This window comes from Zingiber officinale, chromosome 1B, assembly GCF_018446385.1.
Source record: "Zingiber officinale cultivar Zhangliang chromosome 1B, Zo_v1.1, whole genome shotgun sequence".
NCBI classification, from domain to species: domain Eukaryota; kingdom Viridiplantae; phylum Streptophyta; class Magnoliopsida; order Zingiberales; family Zingiberaceae; genus Zingiber; species Zingiber officinale.
The window spans coordinates 160,539,709-160,563,028 of NC_055986.1; the positions used below are offsets into that span (position 1 = coordinate 160,539,709).

The window sequence follows — 23,320 nt, forward strand, 5'->3', positions numbered from 1 at the left end:
TATGCTTATGATGATGTTTGATATTAATTTGGTAGAAATGCCGCAGAATCAGACTTGAAAGGGTCTTTTAAAAATATTTTGTAGAGGATAAGTTTGTTATAAAATTTAAGCATGGACGATAGGGTTACTGAAATAGCTGATAAGCTTTGCCTGACCTACGTGCCTGTTTGGCAGGCAAATGTTCAATCTCAAGTATAAGAGCATCCACAATGCCCTAACATTATAACACCCACCACATCATCAAAAAGTATGGGGCCCATTGCCACATATTCATTATAACAACATCCTTCTTTCACCCACATCCCTTTTAACATTACTACTCCATTACTATGGGTCCCACCGTCCACTCACTCATTTTAACATTATATCATATTAAATAAATATGTATTAAATATGTTTTAAAATATTTAAATTATTATTATTTTTAATAATAATTTTACGTTTAAAAATAAAATTTTATTATTTTTCAAAAATAATATTAATTTTTTAAATATATTTATTAAATAAAATAAATGTTGGTGAGAAAACGAAATTAGAATGTTAGGAAAACGAAATTGTAAAGTTAGGAAAACGAAATTACAACTGAACACCTAAAATTATAAAGTTGGGAAAATGAAATTACAACTGAACACCTAAAATTATAAAATTGGGAAAACGAAATTACAACTGAGCGGCTAAAATTACAAAGTTGGGAAAATAAAATTTATTTTAAATATTAATTCATGGATTGTTGTTGTATTGCCCCCAGATATGCTCAACTAAGTCGGCCCGAAGTTGGTGATGAACTTGAGTGTCACGTAGCTCAGAATTTGTTCGAAGATAATCCTGAAATCCTCGGTTTGAGCCATGGATAGGTTGTGCGGGTTCGTCACCTTCTTCGTTGTACCAATTTGTCACGTGACCTCCCTCATCCTCAACAATCATATTATGCAAAATAATACATGCTAACATGATTTGTTTTAACTTTTTCCTATACCAACACCGAGCTGGATCTCTGACAATCGCCCATCGAGATTGGAGCATGCCCATTCGACATCTTTTCTTGCAGACTCCTGTCTTTCCTTAAACAACTTCCTCTTGGGATCCTCCGGGCAAGGAAAAGCCTTAAGAAAAGTAACCCACTCGGGATATATTCATCTGTTAGATAATAGCCCTTCGTATATGTAGTATCGTTCACCGTGAAATTAAGCTCCGACATATTTCCTTGCAAGACGTTGTTGAATATGGGAGATTCATATAACACATTAATATCGTTACGTGAACCGGCGACCCCAAAGAATGCATGTCATATCCACAAGTCATGAGACACGACCGCTTCAAGTACGATTATTGGTGACCCATGTCCCCTTGTAAATTGACCTTTCTAAGCAACTGGACAATTTTTCCATTTTCAGTGCATACAATTAAGGCTACTTAACATGCCAGGGAAGTCATGCCTCTCGTCATGCATTTGAAGAAGACGTTGAATATGATCAGAATTTGGCCTTCTCAAGTACCTATCACCAAATATTTCAACCACATATTCGCTGAACTTGAAAAGACACCTGATGACAGTTGATTCACCCATACGTAGGTACTCGTCAAGATGATCGACGGGGACTCCGTAAGCCAGTTGACAAAATGCAACGGTGCATTTTTGTTGTGGTGATAATACTTTTCTTCGCACAACATCGTCCCTATGTTGAAAAAATGATTAATGATTCTCTAATGCATTCACTATGTGGAGAAATAACTCTCTTCACATTCGAAATCATCTTCAAAATATTTCATCGTGACACACCGGGTTTATAGAGAAATAATCATTGACGAGCCTCTCATGCTTGGTTTCATGATTTCTTTGGACGAACCTTCTTCTTCTGTGTGTGTGTCCCTCCTCTGATATGCTTATATAAGTTATTGGTGTTGTTGAAGAACCAATAACATAAGTTCTTCACCCGGATCATAAGCTTGCTCATCGATTTCAACATGGACTTCGTCTTCGCTTGTCGAGCTGGAACTTGAGCTAGAGCTGCTTGTAGAATGAGACATTTTTGGAGGAAACACGTTTTAGTATATGTGTTTGAGAAATGGGATGATGGTCTATATATATTGTTTTTCTCATGCAACGGCTAGTTTGCAATGATGAGTATGCAACGTCGCGTTGCAACGGCTAATTTGTAACGGTAAGTTTGTAACGCCTAGTTTGTAACGGCTAGTTTCCAACGGCTAGTTGTAACAACTAGTTTCCAACGACTAGTTGTAACAGCTAGTTTCCAACGGCTAGTTGTAACAGCTAATTTCCAACGACTTGTTTATAACGACTATTTTACAAAAATATAATAATTAAAAATCACATTAATCGAAATGAGAAATACAATAATTAAAAATTACAATCACTCAAAAATATAATAATACTAGAAAATGAACGTTAAGTAAACAATTTAGATATTCCATCTCGACCTAATATCCTTGCATAGACATTCATGTATGATAAGCTGCTCCTTTGTCATCTGCGAGGTGTCTTTGTTCAATATTTCATACTCCTTCAACTTCAAGCGACGATTCTTAGCTTTAGATTTGGACAATGCAGCTTTTGCCTTAATCTCCTCTACTTCAAGTTGTTTTTGTTTCAAATCGACTTCGGACTTCTTCACGTTTGTGTACTGAACTTTGTGATAATATTGTTTTAGTTTACTGTCTGTCACATCACACATTCGGTGGCAGAGGATCGCAACACGTGGTATTCAATCACAAGTGGCGTTAATGAGAATGGAAGCATATGACTAAAAGGCGTGGTGTATATATATATATATATATATATAACTAATCATAGTCAAACATTAATATATAAGGACAATATTAATTCAACCAATTCTTCCATTATTAATTCAACCAATTATTCCACTATCAATTCAACCAATTGATATATTGTAGGTTAAAACTTGCTATCCAAGGACGTTATTATACTAATTCATTTGACACATATTTGAAGTAAATATAATAATTATAAACATTATCTTTTATTAATGAAATATGATATAAAAATTCTCTTATCAATCATCTCATAATTAATCATCTCATAATTAGCTCTAAGACTAATACTAACATCATGATCCACTTGAACTTTTTAATTCTTTGTTAAGTATTCGATTAACCTGAACCTACTTGACTCTTGCTCAATCAAACTAACATATTGATCGATTGTCGAGTATCTCATTTGACATTTCACTCGACCAACTAATATATTGATTAAATAGTCAACTTGAGTTTGGTCAATTTGATTAATTTTACCGATCGATTGCACCAACATTGATTATATTAAAAAAGAGTAAGCTTGAGAGGGTGGTTTAATGATCATTTTGTAATGTTAAGAATATTTTGGTGGTATTTAAAAATCACGGAGAGAATGAGGGTGGTTTAGAGATTTAAAAAGTATAGGGCATTTAAAAAAAAAAGCAAAAGGTTGAGTGATATTAAATATGCAAAGGGTTAGTAGATGACACATAAGCTTAGATAGCTTATCCATTAGTTATCATAAGGTATAGCCATCACTTTAGGGATTCTCTTAATACGACCATATATTTTAAAAAATAGAATAAATCATGAGACACATTTATTCTAACACAGCAGCTCTTATTAAATAGCTTATCATAGGAAATGGTTAGTTGTGATGATAATAACTTGGCATATTCGAGTTGGATAATTATATTAATCTCAATAGCCCATAGGTTTTTAACTAAATGCGCGGGATGAGCGATACAAGATGGCTTCAATGGCCCAAAGGTTTATAACTAGATGTTGAGCGATAGAAGATGGCTTCAAGCGTCTAAGAAAATAGAAAAATGTGGGCTTTAGAACATAAGAGTATAGAAAGGTTATTGAATCAGTACAGTGACAGATTCAGATAAATATTTAGAGGGGTGTTCGAAAAAGAAATTAAAAAATAGAATTATTTGTATAAACACGAGTTTGTTTTTGTTTGATCTAATTTTTTTGTTAGTTCAATTGCTTCTCCATTTTTATCCTATTGTTCTGTTTCGGTAATGTTGACTGGCTATCTGTTTTGACAACGTTGACCTGTGGTTGCACAATTCTGTTGTATTTACCACTAGCAATAATGGAATTTAATAATATAGCAATAGGCAATTTCTTCTTTAATTTGTGTTTAAAATCTGTGCTTCCATTAATTAAAATCTGATAAAGTTGTCTGACATAGTTACTCATGTTTTACGCACATTTTCAAGGAGACATGCCTCTCAGTTTTATCCTCTTTTTTATTCTGCCAAATACTTCCTTTTTATTTTTAAATTCATTAGTCTTTTTCATTTGGTCTCTTTCTTTCGCGAGAGGTATTAACCTCTTCCTTCTCATTTTTAGTTTTGGGGTGATCTCTCTGCGCCGTTGTTCCAAGATCATCTTTTTCCGCATCAAGAACCGTCTTTTCTTGATTTTCTTAATCTGTATGCAATTTAATTTTTTGTCAAAAGCAAGAGGGTGCTTCCACACCCCTCGCGCTCCCTTGCATTCGTCGTTGATTCAGTGACTTAAAAATTTGTAATAAATGATTAATCAGGTTGAGTAACGTCGAACTTGGGGTGACCGACCTAGTTTCACGGAAGTTTTCCACCGACCACCAGAGGTAAATAGGGAAGTGCTCGCAGCGGACAGCCCAGGAGCATAATATCCTTTAGTTGTTGAGTAAAGATGTACATGGAGGTGGCCAATGAAAAAAATGATTTTATAGAACTTTAGGGTAGCCTGAGTGGAGATGAAAATCTAAGTAAAAAACGAAGGATAGTAAGTTGGAGTAAGTTTGGAGGAATTAGTGCATCTTAGGGACTAAAGTACAATAAAAAGTGAACCTAATGAAAAATATAAACTTAAAAACCTAGAGAAGAAAATTGTAAGAGATGATGAAGTTCAAAACTTTGGGCAACATCATAAAATGATAGATGATGTATTTAGTTAATTAAAAATAAACTCTTAGTGATTTAAATGCAGCCGTTAATCTTATTGTAATTTATAGTTAAATTCGATCCTATAATTTTGCATAGACTTACGAAAGGTAAGCCGAGCAAATTAAGAATTTTTTAAGTCAATTGATTTGAGCCAACTTGATTTATTGCATGTGTGCATAATTTTAGTAGAATAATTTAGAGGTATTAGGGGATAAATGTAAGATGAATTATTCTTTAATTAAAATTACTAGATGATTAAATTTAAATAAATTTATAATATTTTAACTTACTTTTATTTTTTTTAAAAAAAGCTTTTTTACTTATAAACCTATCAATTTAACATGACTTTGATCTTAATTTTTTTTTTAAAAATAAATTCTTAAATTTAACATTTAAAAAAAATATAAAATTAATTTAATAAATTCTAAAATTGATGATTATTGGACCAGTTCGATCGTGAGATGAATTCAAAAACACTTTATGAACTAAAACTAAACATTAGTCCTCCTCATCTAGCTTGCTCGGCTCCAAACATCCTCGGTACTCTGTAGCTCGTTCCAATTCTAATCTTGTCCAGAGTATTTTAGAGATCTCAGGAGCTTACTTTATCATCGGCCACCCGAACTTCTCTCCATGACTAGTTAGGTCCAATAAAAATTCGAGTAACCTGAATTAACTGAGTCAACTAAATTTAAAAGTTCAGTTCAGTTACTTAAAAATTTTGATTTTTTTTCCTTTTTAAAATTTTTGATTAATTCAGTTTTAATTTAAATTTTTTTAATTTAATTAAACTAAATAAATCAAATAAGTCAAACTTAAATTTCTAAACTCGAAAACCCCAAGTCCCTAATTTTGAATTAACCAAATAGAAAGTTAACATCGGATAAAATATAGAATTATGAATAAGTTTAGTTAATTCAGTAAAAAATAAAATTAATCAATATTTAACAGTTTGATTTTAGAGATTTTTGTTAAAAAGTTTGATTGATTTTAGTTAATCTGTTCAGTAAATTGGGTTTTGAACTAAGTGTTCAATCTACCATGACAATTATTTCTTACTCACTCCATAGCGTTTTACAAAAGATGAGTCGAGGGTAGCAAGAATTTTTGTACATATTAATTTGAGGCAACTTAGTTTATTGTATGTATATATTTTAACCAGGTTGCTATGAGTGCAAGTAGTTTAGTTTATAAAAATGATAATTTTAGTGAATAATTTTCAGGTATTATGGATAAGTCTAACGGTAAGATGAATTAATCTCTTATTAAAATTACAAGATGATTAATTTTAAATAAATTTATTATTTTATAATTTACTTTTGTTTTTTTAAAAAATAGTTTACTTATAAACCTATTCATTTTATATAACGTTGACCTTTATTATTATTTTTTAAAAATAAGTTCTTAAATTTAGCATTTTTTTAATATTATGGAATTAATCTAATAAATTCTAAAACTAATGATTATTAGACCAGTTTTGTCACAAATTCGAAAACACCTTCTAACCTAAAAGCAGCCGTCCTCGTCATCCTGTTTGCTCGGCCGAGCTTTCATCCGCCATCGCCGTACCCTCTTTTCTGACGTCTATTTCTTCCTCACTCTCCGGTAGTCCACTCTCTTGTTGCTACTAGGTTTTCTCTCATCGCTTTTCTACTCCTTGGAAGCCAAGGGGTTGAGGGATGGCTATAATACAGTCACTTGGAAGTTTGAGATTTTTTACAGAGTTTGTTCATATTCTTTAACAGCCTCTTCTATCTTATCCCTCCTTTCAACAAAGTAGCGAGTGTCCCTGCTGACACTACAATGGGAAAGGCGATTGATCGTGCCAGCAAGGAGGTATACACTTTTCTTCTTCTTCTTCTGTGTTTACTGGTTATCGTTATTTTTTCTTAAGGCGCAAAATTTTATATCTTGTATATTTAATACAACATTGAAGGAGTACTGAAACTCTTACCATACACGCTGCCAGGTTTTGTTTTTAAAAAATAGTCCTACCTCAATAACAAATGAAGGGTGAGAGGTCGACTTAAAAACAAATTAAAAGTAAAAGCAATTATCATAATCAATGTGATTGTTCTTGATTACACTTTGTTGTAAAATTAATCCAAATCTTTTGCAAATTAACCACATATATAACTGTAGCAAAAGTTAGCAATGCAAGTAAAAGAATAAATATCAGATATCCAAAATTTTTTTGATAAATTTTGGATGATCAAAACTTTTGAAATGTGACAATGAGATACTTTAAGTGCAACTTTTCTTGTTCAGTTTTTCTGTGAAATCCTTAGAATATAACTTTCTACAAGTTTGCTGATGTTTCTATATTAAAGTTTTATATGCATCTTGGTTCCAACTTCCAAGGCTAAACTAATTGTGATTACCACAATATCATCATTAAATGTATTATTCAATTTCAATAACTGAAAATCCACAGTGGTTATTAACACATAAATTTGAAAATAATGCTCCATAGCGATAAGATCTTAAAGATCATGACCTTGCCAACTGTATATCCTATAGACACATTCGAGATTTCTATTTCATGCTTCACACAACATGTTCTCACTATTTCCACTTTCTTTCAGCATTTGAATTTAGTACGTTTGTTGTTATGACTAAATTCATTAAATTTAAAATAATTGAAGAACATACATCAATATAATATATATATTTTAAAAATAGAACAAGTTGTTTTGTATCACTACTAAAATGGCTAAAAACTCTAATGAGAACTCTATTGAGTATCTCTTGCTTGCTGCATGGTCAATTTATTTGTGTTTTCTTTATTCATCTGTTCTCATCAATTACAAGCAATTTTCCTTTTCAGCTTCTTTGGAAAATCTCTATTGATCAAGATGCTTGGAAGAAAAAACAACCAAATTAATACAAAAATAAATACAAAAAATTTGGTCATTAGGAACGATCTCTTTAGATGCTATAACTAACATAATTGAAGTCGATAGGCAAAACAATGAACATATACGAAAATGGGAACTTTCTCATAACCATTGCTTGTAAACCATTATACTCCCCATTTATATTGCTAGCACTATCATATTCTTGGCCTTTTAATATATTGCAAACGGAGACTATGACATGAAAATAAATTGCAAATTTTTACTTTCAAAGGGTTAGTCTCTGCTACATGAATAATCATTCTAGAATGAAGCCTTATTTGTAAACAAACTTTAGTACAATAATCATTTACTTTCTTTGTGATATATCCCATGATTCATCTATAATTAGACATGAAGATAAAATATGAAAGGCAAAATGCAATCTTCTTGGTAGGGGAATATTTCAACCTATAGAGAAATAGTTTGTACCATGGAGCAATAAAACTATGTCTATTTTTATCAATATAATCTATAGGCAAAGTTAGTTGATATGGTTCAACCTTTAGATTTGCCGCAGATTTCATCACAACAATTGATAGTAGATCATACTCATATCATTCAACTCTAGGAATCTTTATTGGAAGTTCATTTTGTGATGCATCAACGTTATGTTTTGAAGGTTCAGGGGATGAAGCTTAAGCTTTCTTGTACAATCCTCTTTTCTTGAAAAACAAGAATTGATTATTTTGTTTTCTATAATTAGTGAAATTCAAAAATATCCTAAAATATTTTTAATTTCATGTTTTAATAAAATTTGAAAATTATTATGTAAGCCTCAATCAATTAGACCTAAGCAATAGGCATAAAAAATTTACTGTTAAAAATAGAAGACTCATCAATGTTATTTTTCTTCTCAAATTTAATTATGATTATCTTAGTAGATGCAAGAGTTCAAGTGTAATTAATGCACAAAAATATTTTTAACTTTCTTTTAACCAATTAGAATATTAGGCCTAGGTAGCTTGTTATGGCCAATGACAAGATGCCCTATTTATATCCAAGTTTTAACTGCTTTATTCTATTAGGAGATTGAAATTAGATTTCTACTTTGTATTCATTAAATAACGCTAACATGATATGAGGTTAAATTCTTCACAGGTTTAGGATCCAATAGTATATTTACAGCTGTTGCAAATATAGCTCTTATGATACCAATGTATTGACCGAAAAAATGGTTACCATGATATTGTATCATTTTTTCATAAACCATTTAACATAATAATCCTTTAACCATATCTTACCCCTTTTTCGGAATTATGATCTCTATATGAGATACGTAAGACAGCTTACTAAATTGATTATGATATTTACATATCTTTTGGTTTGACAAATTTAAGATATTATGGAAGTCACAAACAAATGTTGAGGTATTGAAAAAGGAGATATGGCCGAAGTTGGAAATAATTTTAGAATGCAAAAGCATTGTTGCTCATCGGATTTGAAAAACTTGAGAGAGAGCGCACAGTTACTTTCTAGACTTATAGAGAGGGGAGAGCACTTGCTTCAGAATATTTTGAGATGAAATAACTTAGGATCTAAATTGGCAAAATATTTTAATATTGAAGTTGGGCAAGATTGAAAATATTTCGCTGTCCATGCAAACCACCTATAGGATTTGAATAGGTAAACTATTTGATAATTGGAGTTGGGTTGTTGATTGGAAATGATCCTCCATGGAATTGTGTAATTGACAGGTTGCCATATAAAAAATACAGTGTAATTAATTTCCACTTTGCGGTTAATCTCTTTGCGTCCATCGTTGCTAAAAAGTTTTGCAAGTTTTATTTGACTCTAGAAATCTCCAAGGATGTCACCCACTGACTTCAATAAACTTCTTCTCAAAGTTAGTGAAATTTAAAATGATATTTGTTCAAATAACAAAAGTTAGCACTTCCATAGCTGTCAGAGAGGTTAGTAGACCTATACTGTTAATTTCTCAGCAACCAACTTCCAAAAAAGACATCTTCTATTAATCAGGAGGTAGCACAATTAAGAAGGATCTAAATCCTACTGGTATATTTAAGATAGAAAATTATAGAGTTAAGTGGTGGAAAAAAGAAGAATCATTTAGTTAAAAGGACATGCATCTCCTTATCCTTTATATGCTATTAATTTTCGAGTATTTTCCTAATGTGTATTAACATTAACATTCTATGCTAGGATACTATATTCCTCTTTAATGGATGGCATTTATCTCATTAAAGGATAATAGCATATGTGAAAGCTCTTTTGCATTTGGATATGTAATTATGCACGCCAAACATAAGCTTTTTTTTTTTCTCTATCTTATATCAGATTAATCAAACTTACTATTGTAGGTCCTTGCTGAGATGGTAAGACTTACTCAAAGACAAGGACTGAAAGGTGCTGCAGGAGGATGGAAAGACTTCTTACAGTGTCACGATAAGAAAGGTTCTGGCTTAAGTGACCCAATTAGGAGATCAAGAGAACTTTTGGTTGATTTTCTGCAAACATTTACAAAAGAACAACAGAAGGTAATTACTGAAAGAGGCTTTTGATGATATGGTGTGATTGGTATTTAAACTTGTGATCTTGGAGTTAGGTGTTCAATAAACTAATAAGAAGGAATAATGATCATAATGCGATGAAGCAGTTCAAGGGTTTTGTACATCTTGAATCACCTAAGCAAGTATGTAATCGACACTTAATCAGTTTCTTTCCCAAATTTATATGCATTTCCTTTTCTTTATAAGTACTTTCTTTTACTAAGTTTGAAGTATTCTCTGTAAATGATACCAAACAAAAATGAAAAATCCTTTTGGATATGCCTTTTACAGTATTGTTTATGCTTTGGGTTTGGTTATCCCAATGTCAATATCTAATATCAAAATTGTTTGGGAACATAGTTGTTTCTCATTGGAAGTTTGCCACTCTGGTTATAAATGGTTGCCTTTATTTTTTTTATTATGAAACAGTTGGACCTTAGTTGGCCTTTGGAAGGGCCTACATTGGCCAGCCAAAAAAGAGAGGATTTTTAGTTATTTGGATGATATCTTTACATTTTAGACTAACAATTCATACTTTTTGTTTCTGTTGTATCTATGTAGATTGAACCTAGTAAGGTTTAACCTCAATGGATATATAGGAACTGATCATAATGTTCAGAATTCAATTCCTCTAATGCTTCAGTATGTAGTTTCTTCAGTCTTTCTTGTTCTACAACTGTAAAAACACTGTAATCATAATATCTACTCCAAAATTTGCTTCTATTGCCTATTTTCTGATAAGCACGTTCTTTCATTTTTGCTTTGCTAGTTTTTTTTTGTTTTTGTTTTTGTTTATTGGAAAAGTTATTTTCCTTACTTCGGGTGGTAATACCTCTAATCATATTGAACTGCAGAGGTTGGTCCGTTTGACAATGGAACATCCAAAGTACACAAAAGAGTTCTGTTTCCCATTCTATGATGAGGTGTGTTGGCCATTGCCCATTGCAAAGTGCTTTTTTGTTCTTTCTGGAATGAATTTTTTATTTAATATACTGAAGCATTTTTTGCCTATATTGGAAGGTGAAGATTATATTGTTATTTGATGTGGATAGTTTAGCATAAAAGTTAGCTTAAATGATAATTTTTCTCGTTTCAGTGACTTTCAGACACAGTATCTCTAAGCAATAAGCAAAATTTTCTCTGCCCGAGAATTGCCCAAAATTTTATTAGTTGATAATTTATAGCGGATAGCAGTTAGCAATATGTCTCTTTCAGAGATCAAAGAAAAATATCTCTATGCAAATATAATACAAAGTCCAACATCATCCATAGCTTGAACTAACTATTGGAATTATCTACTCCTCACTATATGTATAACGTATTCCCACGAAAGGATTTATCTTAACTGACTCTTGAACTCTTGGAACCAGATGTACCTTGGCATGAAGAACATTTACATATCTTATTGTCTTATTGTTGGACAAGAGTTTTTTTTTCCATTTATGAACTATTTATGAGTAAAAGTGTGATATGCACAATTACATTAGAACAATATGAAAATGTAAACGTTTTCTATCTTGATTTTTAGTTATTTAAGGGTACATGCTATTATATCTGATTAGTCTCGCCTTGTGTCAAACCTTCCATTAACTGTTTTAGGGACCAACACATAATGCATGAAGTGTAAATGTAATTTAGATTGATCATAACTAGTTTTAGTAGAAAATTTTGTGAGGTAATTCATTGGATCTTTACTTTTTCACTGATTTTTATTCTCATACAGATTGATTCTTCTACTGTCATCTTGAAATAAACGTCAATAAATCATTTTGTTTGTTTTATTGTGATATTGCAATCAGAATCAAGATTGAAATTTAGTTCTATATTTCTGCTATTATTTTTCTATGTTTACAATTTTCTCATTATACAAATTCAATGTGATCTATATTACTTTTTTTTACATTACGTTTTAAATTTATCATATATCAGCGATATTATTATTGAGTATTATGATATTTTGGTTATTTATTTGTTGATAATATTCGTTCAGTTTCTTTTAGATGTCGCTTTAGTTTTTTCCCCTATAGAACAATAGGATTTATATTTTTCATTGGTATGATTTTACAGTGGTCATATTCATGTTTGACATTGTCTAGATGTATTATTGATTAAGAACTGCTGATGCTGGTCACCTGACTGAAAGAAGGGATTGCTTTGGCCTCCACAACATGCATAAAACTAAATTTTTCATTAATGCAGGGTGTTTTTTTTAATCAAACACTGTTTAACTTTATTCTGTTTCTCATATGCATTCTTTGCTCAATATATGTTGTATGCTTTTCTTAACTTTTTTGAGTTATAGATGTATGAGTCTAAGTATAATTTTTTTGTTTTTGTTTTTTTTTGGTATGAATGCTTATGTCAAAATTTTGGCTAATTAATTGATTTATGTTTTAGGGATGGGTAACTACTCATCTTGGCGAATTTTTTGAAGCAATGAAATCAGAAACTATGCTTGCGATTGATTGTGAGATGGTTCTTTGTGAGGATGGTACTGAAGCAGTGGTGAAAGTATGTGTAGTGGATCAAGATTTGCAGGTAGAATGATACACAATCTATTGTTTAGAGAATTAAATTATACACAATGCTATTGTCCATAGAATTAAACGGTGAACAATGACAGTTGAATGCTAAAAGCATGCAATCTTGAGGGTGATGCCTTTTCTATTTACCACTTTAAGCCCATCCAATGCGATGATTAGGCAAGACACACATGCTTAAGAGATATTGATAAAAATTTATTGGATGAAACATCTGTAATCATTTTTCTCATTTTGCATAAGTTGAAAAATTGTGACCCACCCATCTTTCTCTGATTGCCCTAATGAAAGCCATGCATCTTTGTTGAATTTCTGTCCTCTATAGATGCATCAATCTGACTCAAAAAAATTGTACTTTGTTTCTTCATTTGAATGTTTCTTCAGACAGGTCATTAGGAATATAAGTTCGGATAGATTTACTATAAATGTTATGCGACGTGCTACTAAGAAAAACTGTCTTAACATTATGAGATGTGTTTCTATGAGAGAAATGGTAGTGTTAAGAATGCATTACAAAAGAACTTTTGCTGTTCTAACATGAAAGTGTTGATAGGGACTACATAATATCATTTTCTATGCTTGCCTTTGGAAACTAGAAAGTTAACTTATTTGCAGTAGAGATAAGGGATGCTTAAAGCATGGTTTAAGGTTTTGACCCATACCAGAGTTTCTATTTATCATCGGAATGATACGATTTCGGTATTGTATCATGCCGAGCTGATATGATTTCGGTAATCTTTAAATATAAAATATATTAATTAAAATTGAAAATTTTAACCTAAATATTAAAGAATTAAAAATACAAATTAAAAAAATATATATATTTTAAAAAAATGCGGGATTGAGGAGGCTGCCACGGCAACCTCCGAATGGTCGTGAGGGCGCTGCAATCCCACAGAGGTCACGGTGGCCTGTGGTGCTTGTATTGGGTGGCAGACGGAACGGCAAATTTCACATGTTTCCCCAGCATGATACAAAATTTTAAACCATGGCTCAAAGTCGAGGACTTTTAGTTCTCTAGCTTGCGAAACTTTATAGATGATATTAATCTTCATGCTAGGCTTATTTTTTCTCTCCTGGACTTAGATTTCAATTTCTTTGAGCTGTATTCATTCTTTAAAACGTACACAGCTTATTGATATATAATAAACATATATTACACAAGTGCATATCTGGATTTTTAGGCTATATGTTTTCGTACTCTTACATGATGCTTGCATTTAAATGTCTGCCTTCAGGTGAAACTTGATCAACTTGTAAATCCCATGAAGCCTGTTGCTGACTACAGAACCAACATTACTGGGATAGATTCAAAAGATTTAGAAGGAGTAACATGCTCCTTAGCTGATATACAGGTAGTTCATCTTCCACTTATATTTGCAGTATTGCATTTTTTTTCCCATAGTTAATGTTCCTTTATACAGAAATCTTTGAAGAAACTTTTATCACATGGAACAATCCTAGTGGGCCATAGCTTGTATAATGATTTACGAGGTATGCCTTGTTATATTTTCTTACTAGAATGCAATCTATTTTCTAATTTTTATATGCTCAAACAGTAGCCCAACAAAGTTTACACAAGATGTGGTAGACAAGATGCATGACTTCCCATCTTTTACGTTTTACAGCTGTAAAAGTTGATCATCTTAGAGTCATCGACACCGTATGTATCTTCAAGTTTGTGGACTTGCCTAACTTTTCACCTTCCTTAAACACATTGTGCAAGGTATGTGAATAAAAGAATTCCATGCATGTGTTATTTATATTTTTCTACAGACTGCTGAGTTTTTGTTACACTAGTATAGAATAATTCTAGAGTTGCCAATCTCTTGTTCCAGATAAGTCTACTTATGAAATGACCATGTTGTTTTTATTCTACTTTTTAGATATTATGATCTCCTTCATGTCTTGCCCTCTGTTTCGTATCACATAGGCCTGTTTTATCCCATAATGGCTTTGCAGATTTGTTGACTGTTTTTTATTTTTGAATTCTGATATATCCACTCTTTATTATTAATTTCTAGTAGCTCACTTTGTATTTTTGGCAACTGTTTTCATCTCCCTTTTCTGGCTTAGTTCTTGAATTATTTGATTGTTTAATAAGACAACAATGGAGTAATATAGAGAAAAAAGATTTGCATATGACTTTTATTTATGTATGAAAATTTATAATATAGTCCCTAGATAGTTATTCATGTGAATTTTGGAGAACAAAGAATAAAGATTATGTTGAAATGAGAATGCTTGTGTATTCAGGCTTTGATCGCGAGATGGAAGAGAAGAGGTAGAGATGTTGAGATGGTACGTGGCGAGGGTATGAGCCACATAGGGAGAGAATGGAAGACTCTGTAAGTTTTTCGTTGACCTAGTTAAGAAGATCAAACTGTCCTTTAAACTTTGTTAAACCCTAATTTACTTGTAATATGTCTAAATTGAGCCCAGTTTGGACTAACATCGGTATAATTTCTGCATCTACGAGTTGGAGTCAACCAAATTATAGTTAGACAATACTAGAACCCTAAAGGCCATGAGTTGGTTCAGACCATCTTAGTTGGCCATTAAAAAATTTAAATAATTTAAGACGCGACAACTAGATAAGACAAAATTTGATATCAACAACATTCGGTTAATAGTTATCCAAGAGTAATTTGGTGTAGCTTTAATAGATTATAGATCATAAGACAAAAATATATGAGATGATGTCGATGACACTTAGTATCTTGGGCTGCTCCTTCATTATTCCCAACCTCCTGCTCTGTGATTGCTAGCTCCTCTTGGGTTGAGGTCTAAGTAATTACCATTAGCAACAACTGCTACAAGCAACAACAAGACAACACTAAGACAGCTTGGAATTGCTTGAAGTAGACTGCTGACTGTTTTGTTGTGATGTTATTGTTATAAGAGTTAAATTGATTGGAGTGGAAGGTGTAAGTGATAGACAGTGTAAGTTCTCAATTTGGAAAAAAGAAAACAGTTAATTTAATTGATTTGGAAATTATTAGTGATAGACTCTTGTGTAGAGCTCAATGAGGGATAAGATTTATGTAGATGATCTTGATCCTAAATAGTTGGAACATACACGGCTTGTTGCTGATGACAATGACAACTATGATTTTAGAGACAGATTGGCATATGAGTAGAATTTAAGGTGTGTATTTTATGAGAAGCATCTTTGCTTGTATTTGCTTATTTGTTGGCATAGTTTGGCAATAAAATTTCTCTCTATTCAATTTCCCAAAGAAATCACATTAGTGGTTATAAATATAATTATTAGAAATATCTAGTGTAATTAACAATAAAGTCATTCATACTAAATTGGTTGACAAGTTGTTATTGCTAGTTTCACTTATTGATGGCTTTTTGAATTATTTAATGACTTGGAGATGTGAATTCTACTTATCGATGGTGTTATGATAACTAAGTTAAATTCTTTTCTGGTGTTATCTAATGAATGGATCTCAGCTTCTTTTTTGCTAGTTTGGCCATGAAATGATCAAACTCGCTGAAGCTTATTCAGATTCAATAAAAATTGAAGTGGTTGATCCTAGTTCTTCTCTTTGACATTGATTTATTGAGGTATATGGCCTAGGTCAGATTTATGATTTCATAATTTACAAATAAAATGATACTATGAACAACCAAGTAGACTTCATCTTGAGAATGTAGCATTAGTAATGCATCAAGAAACCTAAGGAACAAACTTTAAATACCATATAGAAATTTGTAAAAGTAATCCATTTGTCTTCTGATATTGGAGTGTTTTCAAGAATTATTAAATTGCCTGATCGTGCTATCATGCTATTGCTCCTTGCCATGGTTCCATTCTCCACTTCCACCAATTTGATGTGTAGGTTGCTTGTGGCATGAGAGGGTGCTATTTGGTGTGCGGTTATATATGCCGAGATTCGCTAGTGGGTATGTGTGCACTATATGTTCTCTGTGTTCCTTGTTTTCTCCACAGTGAGCACATGGAACCAGAATTTTCATCTCGCTTACATAGGTTGGCTTTCCTTGGTAGTTTTAGTCACAAGAGCTAGTTGAAGATTCTGTAGTAAAATTGTAGCTTGCATCCCCAAGGCCTATATTTCTTTTGACATTGATGTTATTGAAACTAGTTCAATTGATATTGGTAGCTAAACTCAGCTAACCAATCCGATTTAAAAAATTAAATGCTTCGAGTAGCATATGACCGCCATTTATACTATCTTACAACATGAACTGAGGGAAACTAAGGTACTCGTCATTTCTTATGTTGGACAGTGATTCATATCAGTAGAAAGGTATTGGTTCTCTGTTAATATTTTGTTAATATAGATTTCAGTTATGTTGCATTGAAATTTCCAGGTTCTTAGTTTCTCAAGTTGTATTAGTTGCAAGAGCTTCAGTTTCAATATAATAATCAGTTAATTCTCCCATTTGTGGAGCTTACCTAAATCTAAAATCATGTCAAATCAATTTATCATGAACTAATTTGACCTGTATTATATATTAAGAGATATATTAGCATGATCTTTTTTTTTTTTTTTTTTTGATTGTAAATCTGATATTGACTTAAAGTGGAATCAATGAGCAAAATTTTGGCTATGTATTGACTGACTAATTTTCCTTTTTTCGAATTGCATTAAAAAATCCTACTTCCTTTTAGCTCACCTGAAGTTCTTATGAGTTGAGGATTGCTATTTGCATTTTAATTGCTTTCTTTTATTCTCTATGTAATGTAATGTTAGCAACACAGGATTCTTCAGTTATTCAACTTCATGATCTGCAGGTAGTGTTGGGTTTTCCAGTTCGTAATGATGGAGAACCACATAATTGTCTTAATGATGCACAAGCTGCTATGAAGCTAGTACTCGCTAAGCTAGAACATGGATATGAGGATCTCATTGTTACCACAGATGTGGAAGTAAGTTGGGGCTAATTCATAGCTGACTTTTAACTGAACAACCATAGTTGTTTTTTTTTGTTATCTAAGTTGGGACTAACACATTGCTAATTTTTAATTGAATAAATGACCATGGTTGTTTTTTTAAAATCTTCTATGTACCTATATTCACAAATTTAGCTGTTTTTTTATGTTAATATCTCTAGATGCCACGTTGTGACTCGGCAAAACTACTGCTGCACAATATTCCAGTTGAAATACCTGCTCAAGAGTTACACTTGCTGTTTCCTGGAGAAGATGATGTCACAATTGAGGTTTCTATCTGCTCATATTTAATACTCGCATAAAATGTTAGAATGTTATTGATAGTAGATATTTCCCCTTTACAGTCTGCTACAAAGCAGCGAGTTGAAAGTTACACGACATGTGCTGTCTTCAGAAGTCCTGCACAGGCAGATAAAGCATTTGACAAAGTTAATGGCAATTTAACAAAGGTTTGCTTTTCAAGGTTAATTTTTTGTTCCTGCCAAAGATAACTAATGTAATGATGACATCAGCTATTTACATTATAAGGAGTAAAGGGTCTACCAAGCCAAAATAACTAGTCCATTTAGGAGGGGGGCATTAATAAAGAACCTTTTTTAAAAACTAAACATCATCGATCCTTCTCTTATCAATGTGATACTAAGTTGGACACCTTGCCAGCATGTTCCTTGGAGCTCGTAAGTTCTCCATATCCTAAAGCCTCCAATGTTCACATGCTCATCAGTGTTAACTGCCTAACCCTTCGGGCACTTGGGCTTATCGTCCAAAGCCCAATCATTATGCTTTAAGCTTATTGCCAACAACCAGATGCCCTGCCATCCAACAAGCCCTTTGAGGTCATTAGTGATGAGCAAAGAATTGTTCTTACAGGAGGGCCATCAATCCAGAATAAGAAGATATGTGTGCTTGTTGGATGAACCATCACATCATGATTGTTCACACCATTATTGGCTTACACCAGCATAAAAAGTGTTACGACTAAATTAATTAAGAGATTGATTTGGATATGTAGCCGTGACCTCTCTTTAAGTTCATTTCCATCACATAGTTAAATTAGAGGGACTATTCATTGAAGATAAAAAGTTGTATTATGTTGAACTTACAACAACAACCAAGCCTTATTCCACTAGGTGGGGTCGGTTATATGAATCTTTTTACGCCTCTATCTTCTACTGTATCATCATCTATACTTAAATAAATTTTATCTTATTTTATTGTTAACCAAGTTTTTTTTGGTCTTCCTCGTTCGATATGCGTGTTTGACATAGTTTTACATCACCTAACTGGAGCATTTATTGGTCGTCTAGATACATGCTCGTATCATCTTAAACGTGTCTCTCAGAGTTTTCTCTCAATAGATGCAACTTCGACTTTCTCATTTCGTATTCTATTCATCCCCGTATGCCTACACATTTATCTTAACATCCTCATCTTTGCAACTCTCATCTTTTGCTCATATGCTCGAGTTATAGTCTAACATTCAACTCCATATAACATGGCAGGTCTAACTGCGATTTTTTAGAATTTTCCTTTAAATTTTAGAGGTACTTTACGATCACATAAAACATTTGACGCTCTTCTCCATTTCAACCATCCTGCTTGTATTCTATATAAGATATTTCTCTCAATCCCGCTATCGTTTTACAAAAAATAATCTTAAATATTTAAAACTCTTGGTTTCAGGCAACTTGTCATCTCCTATCTTAACAATTGTCTCATTACGTCTAATATTATTACACTTAAATTTTATATATTTTGTCTTTATTCTACTAAGCCTAAAATCTTTCCCTTCTAGTGTTTTCCGCTAAGATTCTAGTTTAGGATTTATTCCTTCACGTGTCTCATCTACTAAAACAATATCATCTGCAAACAACATGCATCATGGTACTGTGTTTTGAATGTGTGCAATAAGTTCGTCCATAATTAGTGTAAAAAGATAAGGACTTAGAGCTGATCCTTGATGTAACCCTATCTTTATTGGAAATTCTTCAGTTACTCCGCCTGAAGTCTTTACTCTGGTCGTTACATTCTCGTACATATCCTTAATTAGTTCAATATATGTTACGCTAACACCTCTCATTTCTAGAATTTTTCATATAATTTCTCTTGGGACTATCATAAGTTTTTTTTAAGTCAATGAATACCATGTGTAGATCTTGTTTTTGCTCTTGATATTTTTTAATTAATTGTTTAAGAAGATGCATAGCTTCTATTGTCGACCTTTTAGGTATGAATCCAAATTGATTTTCGATCATCGAGATCTCCTTAATCTCTTTTGTATTACTTTTTCCCAAAGTTTCATGGCATGATTTATTAGTTTAATATCCTTATAGTTTGCACAATTCTGTACGTCTCCCTTATTCTTATATAAGGAAACTAGAGTACTTATCCTCTATTGATCAAATATTTTTTTTGTTTTCAATATCATGTTAAATAATTTTATAAGTCATTCAATATCTTGTTTTCCTAGGCACTTCCATACATCTGTCGCAATATCATCTAGTCAAACGATTTTTTCATTGTGCATCCTATTTAAAACTTGTTCTACTTCTGAAGTTTGAATTCTACGATAAAAATTTAAATTTTTATGCTTATTTGACCTACTTAAATTGCCTAAGTTCAGTTGGTCACCTAAACCTTCATTAAAAAGTTGATGAAAATATCACTTCCATCGCTCTTTTATTTCTCCATCATTTACTAGTAACCTATTACATTCATCTTTAATAAATTTTATTTGGATAAGGTCTCTTGTCTTCATTTCTCTCACTCTGGTTATTCTATAAATGCCTCATTCCCCTTCTTTTGTATCCAATTTTTGATATAATCATTCAAAAATTTCATTCTTTGCTTCATTCACTATTTTCTTAACTTCTTTCTTGACTATTGTATATGTTTATAAGTTTTCTTCGTTCTTACAAATATACAATTCCTTATAGGTTATTCGTTTTTCTTTAACTTTCTCTTGTACTTTCTCATTCCACCACCAAGATTCCTTATTTAGTGATGCATGTCCCTTTGATCCACCGAGTACACTCTTAGCTACTATTTTTAACTTTGATAACATCTTATCTCATGTCGTATTATAGTCACTATATATTTTACCTAATGCTTGTACTCCTACCTTCTCCTTAAATATATTTTGCTTCCAGTCCTTTAACTTCCACCATTTAATTTTAGGAGTCGTATATATTTTCTTTCTATTGATATTATGTTTGAGGCGTATATCCAACTCTATTAATTTATGTTGGGTAGTTAAACTTTCTCTAGAGATGACCTTGCAATCTTTATAAATATTTTTATCCTTCTTTCTAATTCTAAGAAAGTCAATTTGTGATTTATTATTCTTATTTTTGAACGTGATTAAGTACGTGATTAAGTGTCTTCTCTTTTCTTTAAAAATGTATTAGCTAATGTAAGGTCATATGCTTTCACAAAATCTAATATAGTTTTCCCTTTCTCATTTCTCGTTCCAAACTCATAACCCCCATGTGTTCTCTCATATTCCTCATTTTTCACTCTGGCATGTCCATTTAGATCACCTCCTATTAAAATTATTTCATTTGACGGAATGTTTTGTAATATTTCATTTAAGTCGTCCCAAAACCTTGATTTAGTAGCTTATCCTACTCGCGGTGGATATACACTTTTATAGTTTCTTTTATCACTATTATCTTAAGGATTATAATTCTATCTCCTTTTCTAACTACTCTCATTCTTTAATGAACTATCTACAACAATATCCACTCCATGTCTTACTTTACTCTTTCTTGTGTATCATAATTTAAAACTAGAGTTCTTTATCATTTTTGCTTTCTTCCCTATCTATTTTGTCTCTTGTACACATAAAATACTAATTCTTCTCCTAATCATTGTATCTACTACCTCCATTGATTTACAATGAGGGTTCCTATGTTCCATGTTCCAAATCTTAGATTATTAATTTTCCTATCATATTTGTTCTTATTTAACCTATGGTGTGAAAACTCTTGCCTATTTAACACTACACCCATGTTCTCTCGGAGATGTAGCGGTCCTTGTCGAGATATTACAATCGGACCCTCTTAGCAACGAATAGTTTAATAGATCCATTCATTGAATATTTACCATAGTTTTAATGTTGGCTGACAACCTAACGCAACCCTCCTTTATTCGTTGAACTTACCCATTTCAAAATTATTCTTCTCCATCCATGCATGCATAGGTAGAAATTATTTAATGTCTGAAGATAAATGTTAAATTGCTTTGATATATGTAATTTATGCAATGATTAGTGGAAATTACTTTGTATACTATTGCTATCAAGCTCTTTCCTTTTAGTGATGGTGTTGTGTTATGATGGAAATTATGACTGGAGTTGTTCTTTTTCTCTTATTGTAAAAGTAGTTTTATGCCATATGAGCGAGAAGTTAGGGTTTCCCAATGTTCAACTTTAATTCTCTCTTTCTTTGATCAGGATTCAGCTGGCCGCCTCCAGAAATCTGTCTCTTTGAAACTTGGCAGCAAGAAAACGACCCAGTTATATGTCCGCAAGATGACTAACGACCCAGATGTGTCAAAGATGTTGCGAGATGAGAATGCTGAGCCCTTGCAGCAACAAGCAATAGATGGCAATGGCTCAAAACGGCTAAAAACGTGTTCGTATCCTTGTGACCATGTTAAAGAGATTGAGAAATTGAGAGAGGATCTGCGTCGTAGGGAAGAGGAAATATTTAATTTGCAAAAGGCTCTCGCCCAAGTGAAAAGCATTTGTGATAGGGAACTCCCATGCTGAACAAAACGTGTATAATTAATCTTCTTTCTTCTTATTATTACTTTTCATTATTGAACATTTGAACTCCATCTCATCATATGCCCCGCCAAAGATGACAAGATCACAGGATGGATTTTCCACTGTGAGATGATGTGAATGTTCTATCAAGTCTTAAGTTTGTATACTTTTGCTGGGTGGCTACTGGAGCTAGCAGGACTGCGGCAGGTAAAAGGAGGTTATATATGTTTGGATTAAGAAGATAATCTAAAGACCACTGGCACCTGTTGCTGCAGTGGGGACAAACCTATCAGAAAATTTTGAAACTCTGTTCTGTCTTTTAATTTTGTTAGTCTTAATTGTATTGTTACGTTTGTATTGTATGTTGAAACTCCTTATGTTTGCTATTTCTTGATGGATTGATTACTGATTGATATGTTTGTTTGAGTGATGATGCTATTTTCTCCTCGTTGGTTGTATCCATGCATTACCATTGATTCATCAAGCTGCCAAGTTTAGGTTTGAATTTATTAAATGGAGCTCTCATTTTGAGCAAAATTAAGTGCTAAGCTGCTAACTTTAGCATTGAACATAGCACTAAGATTTTGATTTTAGCTTGTGATTATTTTTAGTGCTAAGTTGATTTTTGAAATATCTTATATACTATAAATTTATAAATTTTAACAGTTTTTGAAGTCATAAGAGTTTTGCTAGACGAGGTATTTTTTTGATTAACTGAAAGATTCTAAGATCTAAGAATAAAAT

General features: G+C 32.2%; 1 protein-coding gene across 2 annotated transcripts; it reads left to right on the forward strand.

Moving 5' to 3' along the window:
• The first annotated feature begins 6,401 nt into the window (after nt 1-6,401).
• On the forward strand, nt 6,402-23,023 carry LOC121986518 (small RNA degrading nuclease 1-like). 2 transcript variants are annotated; one of them, XM_042540487.1, is made up of 13 exons: nt 6,402-6,542; nt 6,683-6,773; nt 10,153-10,329; nt 10,398-10,484; nt 11,196-11,264; nt 12,739-12,879; nt 14,120-14,236; nt 14,306-14,375; nt 14,510-14,607; nt 17,650-17,784; nt 17,970-18,077; nt 18,153-18,257; nt 22,262-23,023. In XM_042540487.1, the coding sequence occupies exons 2-13, from the start codon at nt 6,741-6,743 to the stop codon at nt 22,577-22,579; spliced, it is 1,458 nt and encodes a 485-aa protein (XP_042396421.1). In that variant the 5' UTR covers nt 6,402-6,542; nt 6,683-6,740; the 3' UTR covers nt 22,580-23,023. The 2 variants fall into 2 exon arrangements, with proteins under 2 accessions (XP_042396421.1, XP_042396427.1); XM_042540493.1 differs by lacking the exons at nt 6,402-6,542; nt 10,398-10,484 and having other exon boundaries at nt 6,559-6,773.
• The last annotated feature ends 297 nt before the right edge of the window (nt 23,024-23,320 follow it).

Excerpts from the sequence above, each read along its gene's own strand:
- LOC121986518 (XM_042540487.1), top strand. The coding sequence starts at position 6,741 with ATGGGAAAGGCGATTGATCGTGCCAGCAAGGAG. Across the intron at positions 10,330-10,397 it reads TTACAAAAGAACAACAGAAG|GTGTTCAATAAACTAATAAG; the intron begins GTAATTACTGAA and ends TCTTGGAGTTAG. Across the intron at positions 12,880-14,119 it reads TAGTGGATCAAGATTTGCAG|GTGAAACTTGATCAACTTGT; the intron begins GTAGAATGATAC and ends GTCTGCCTTCAG.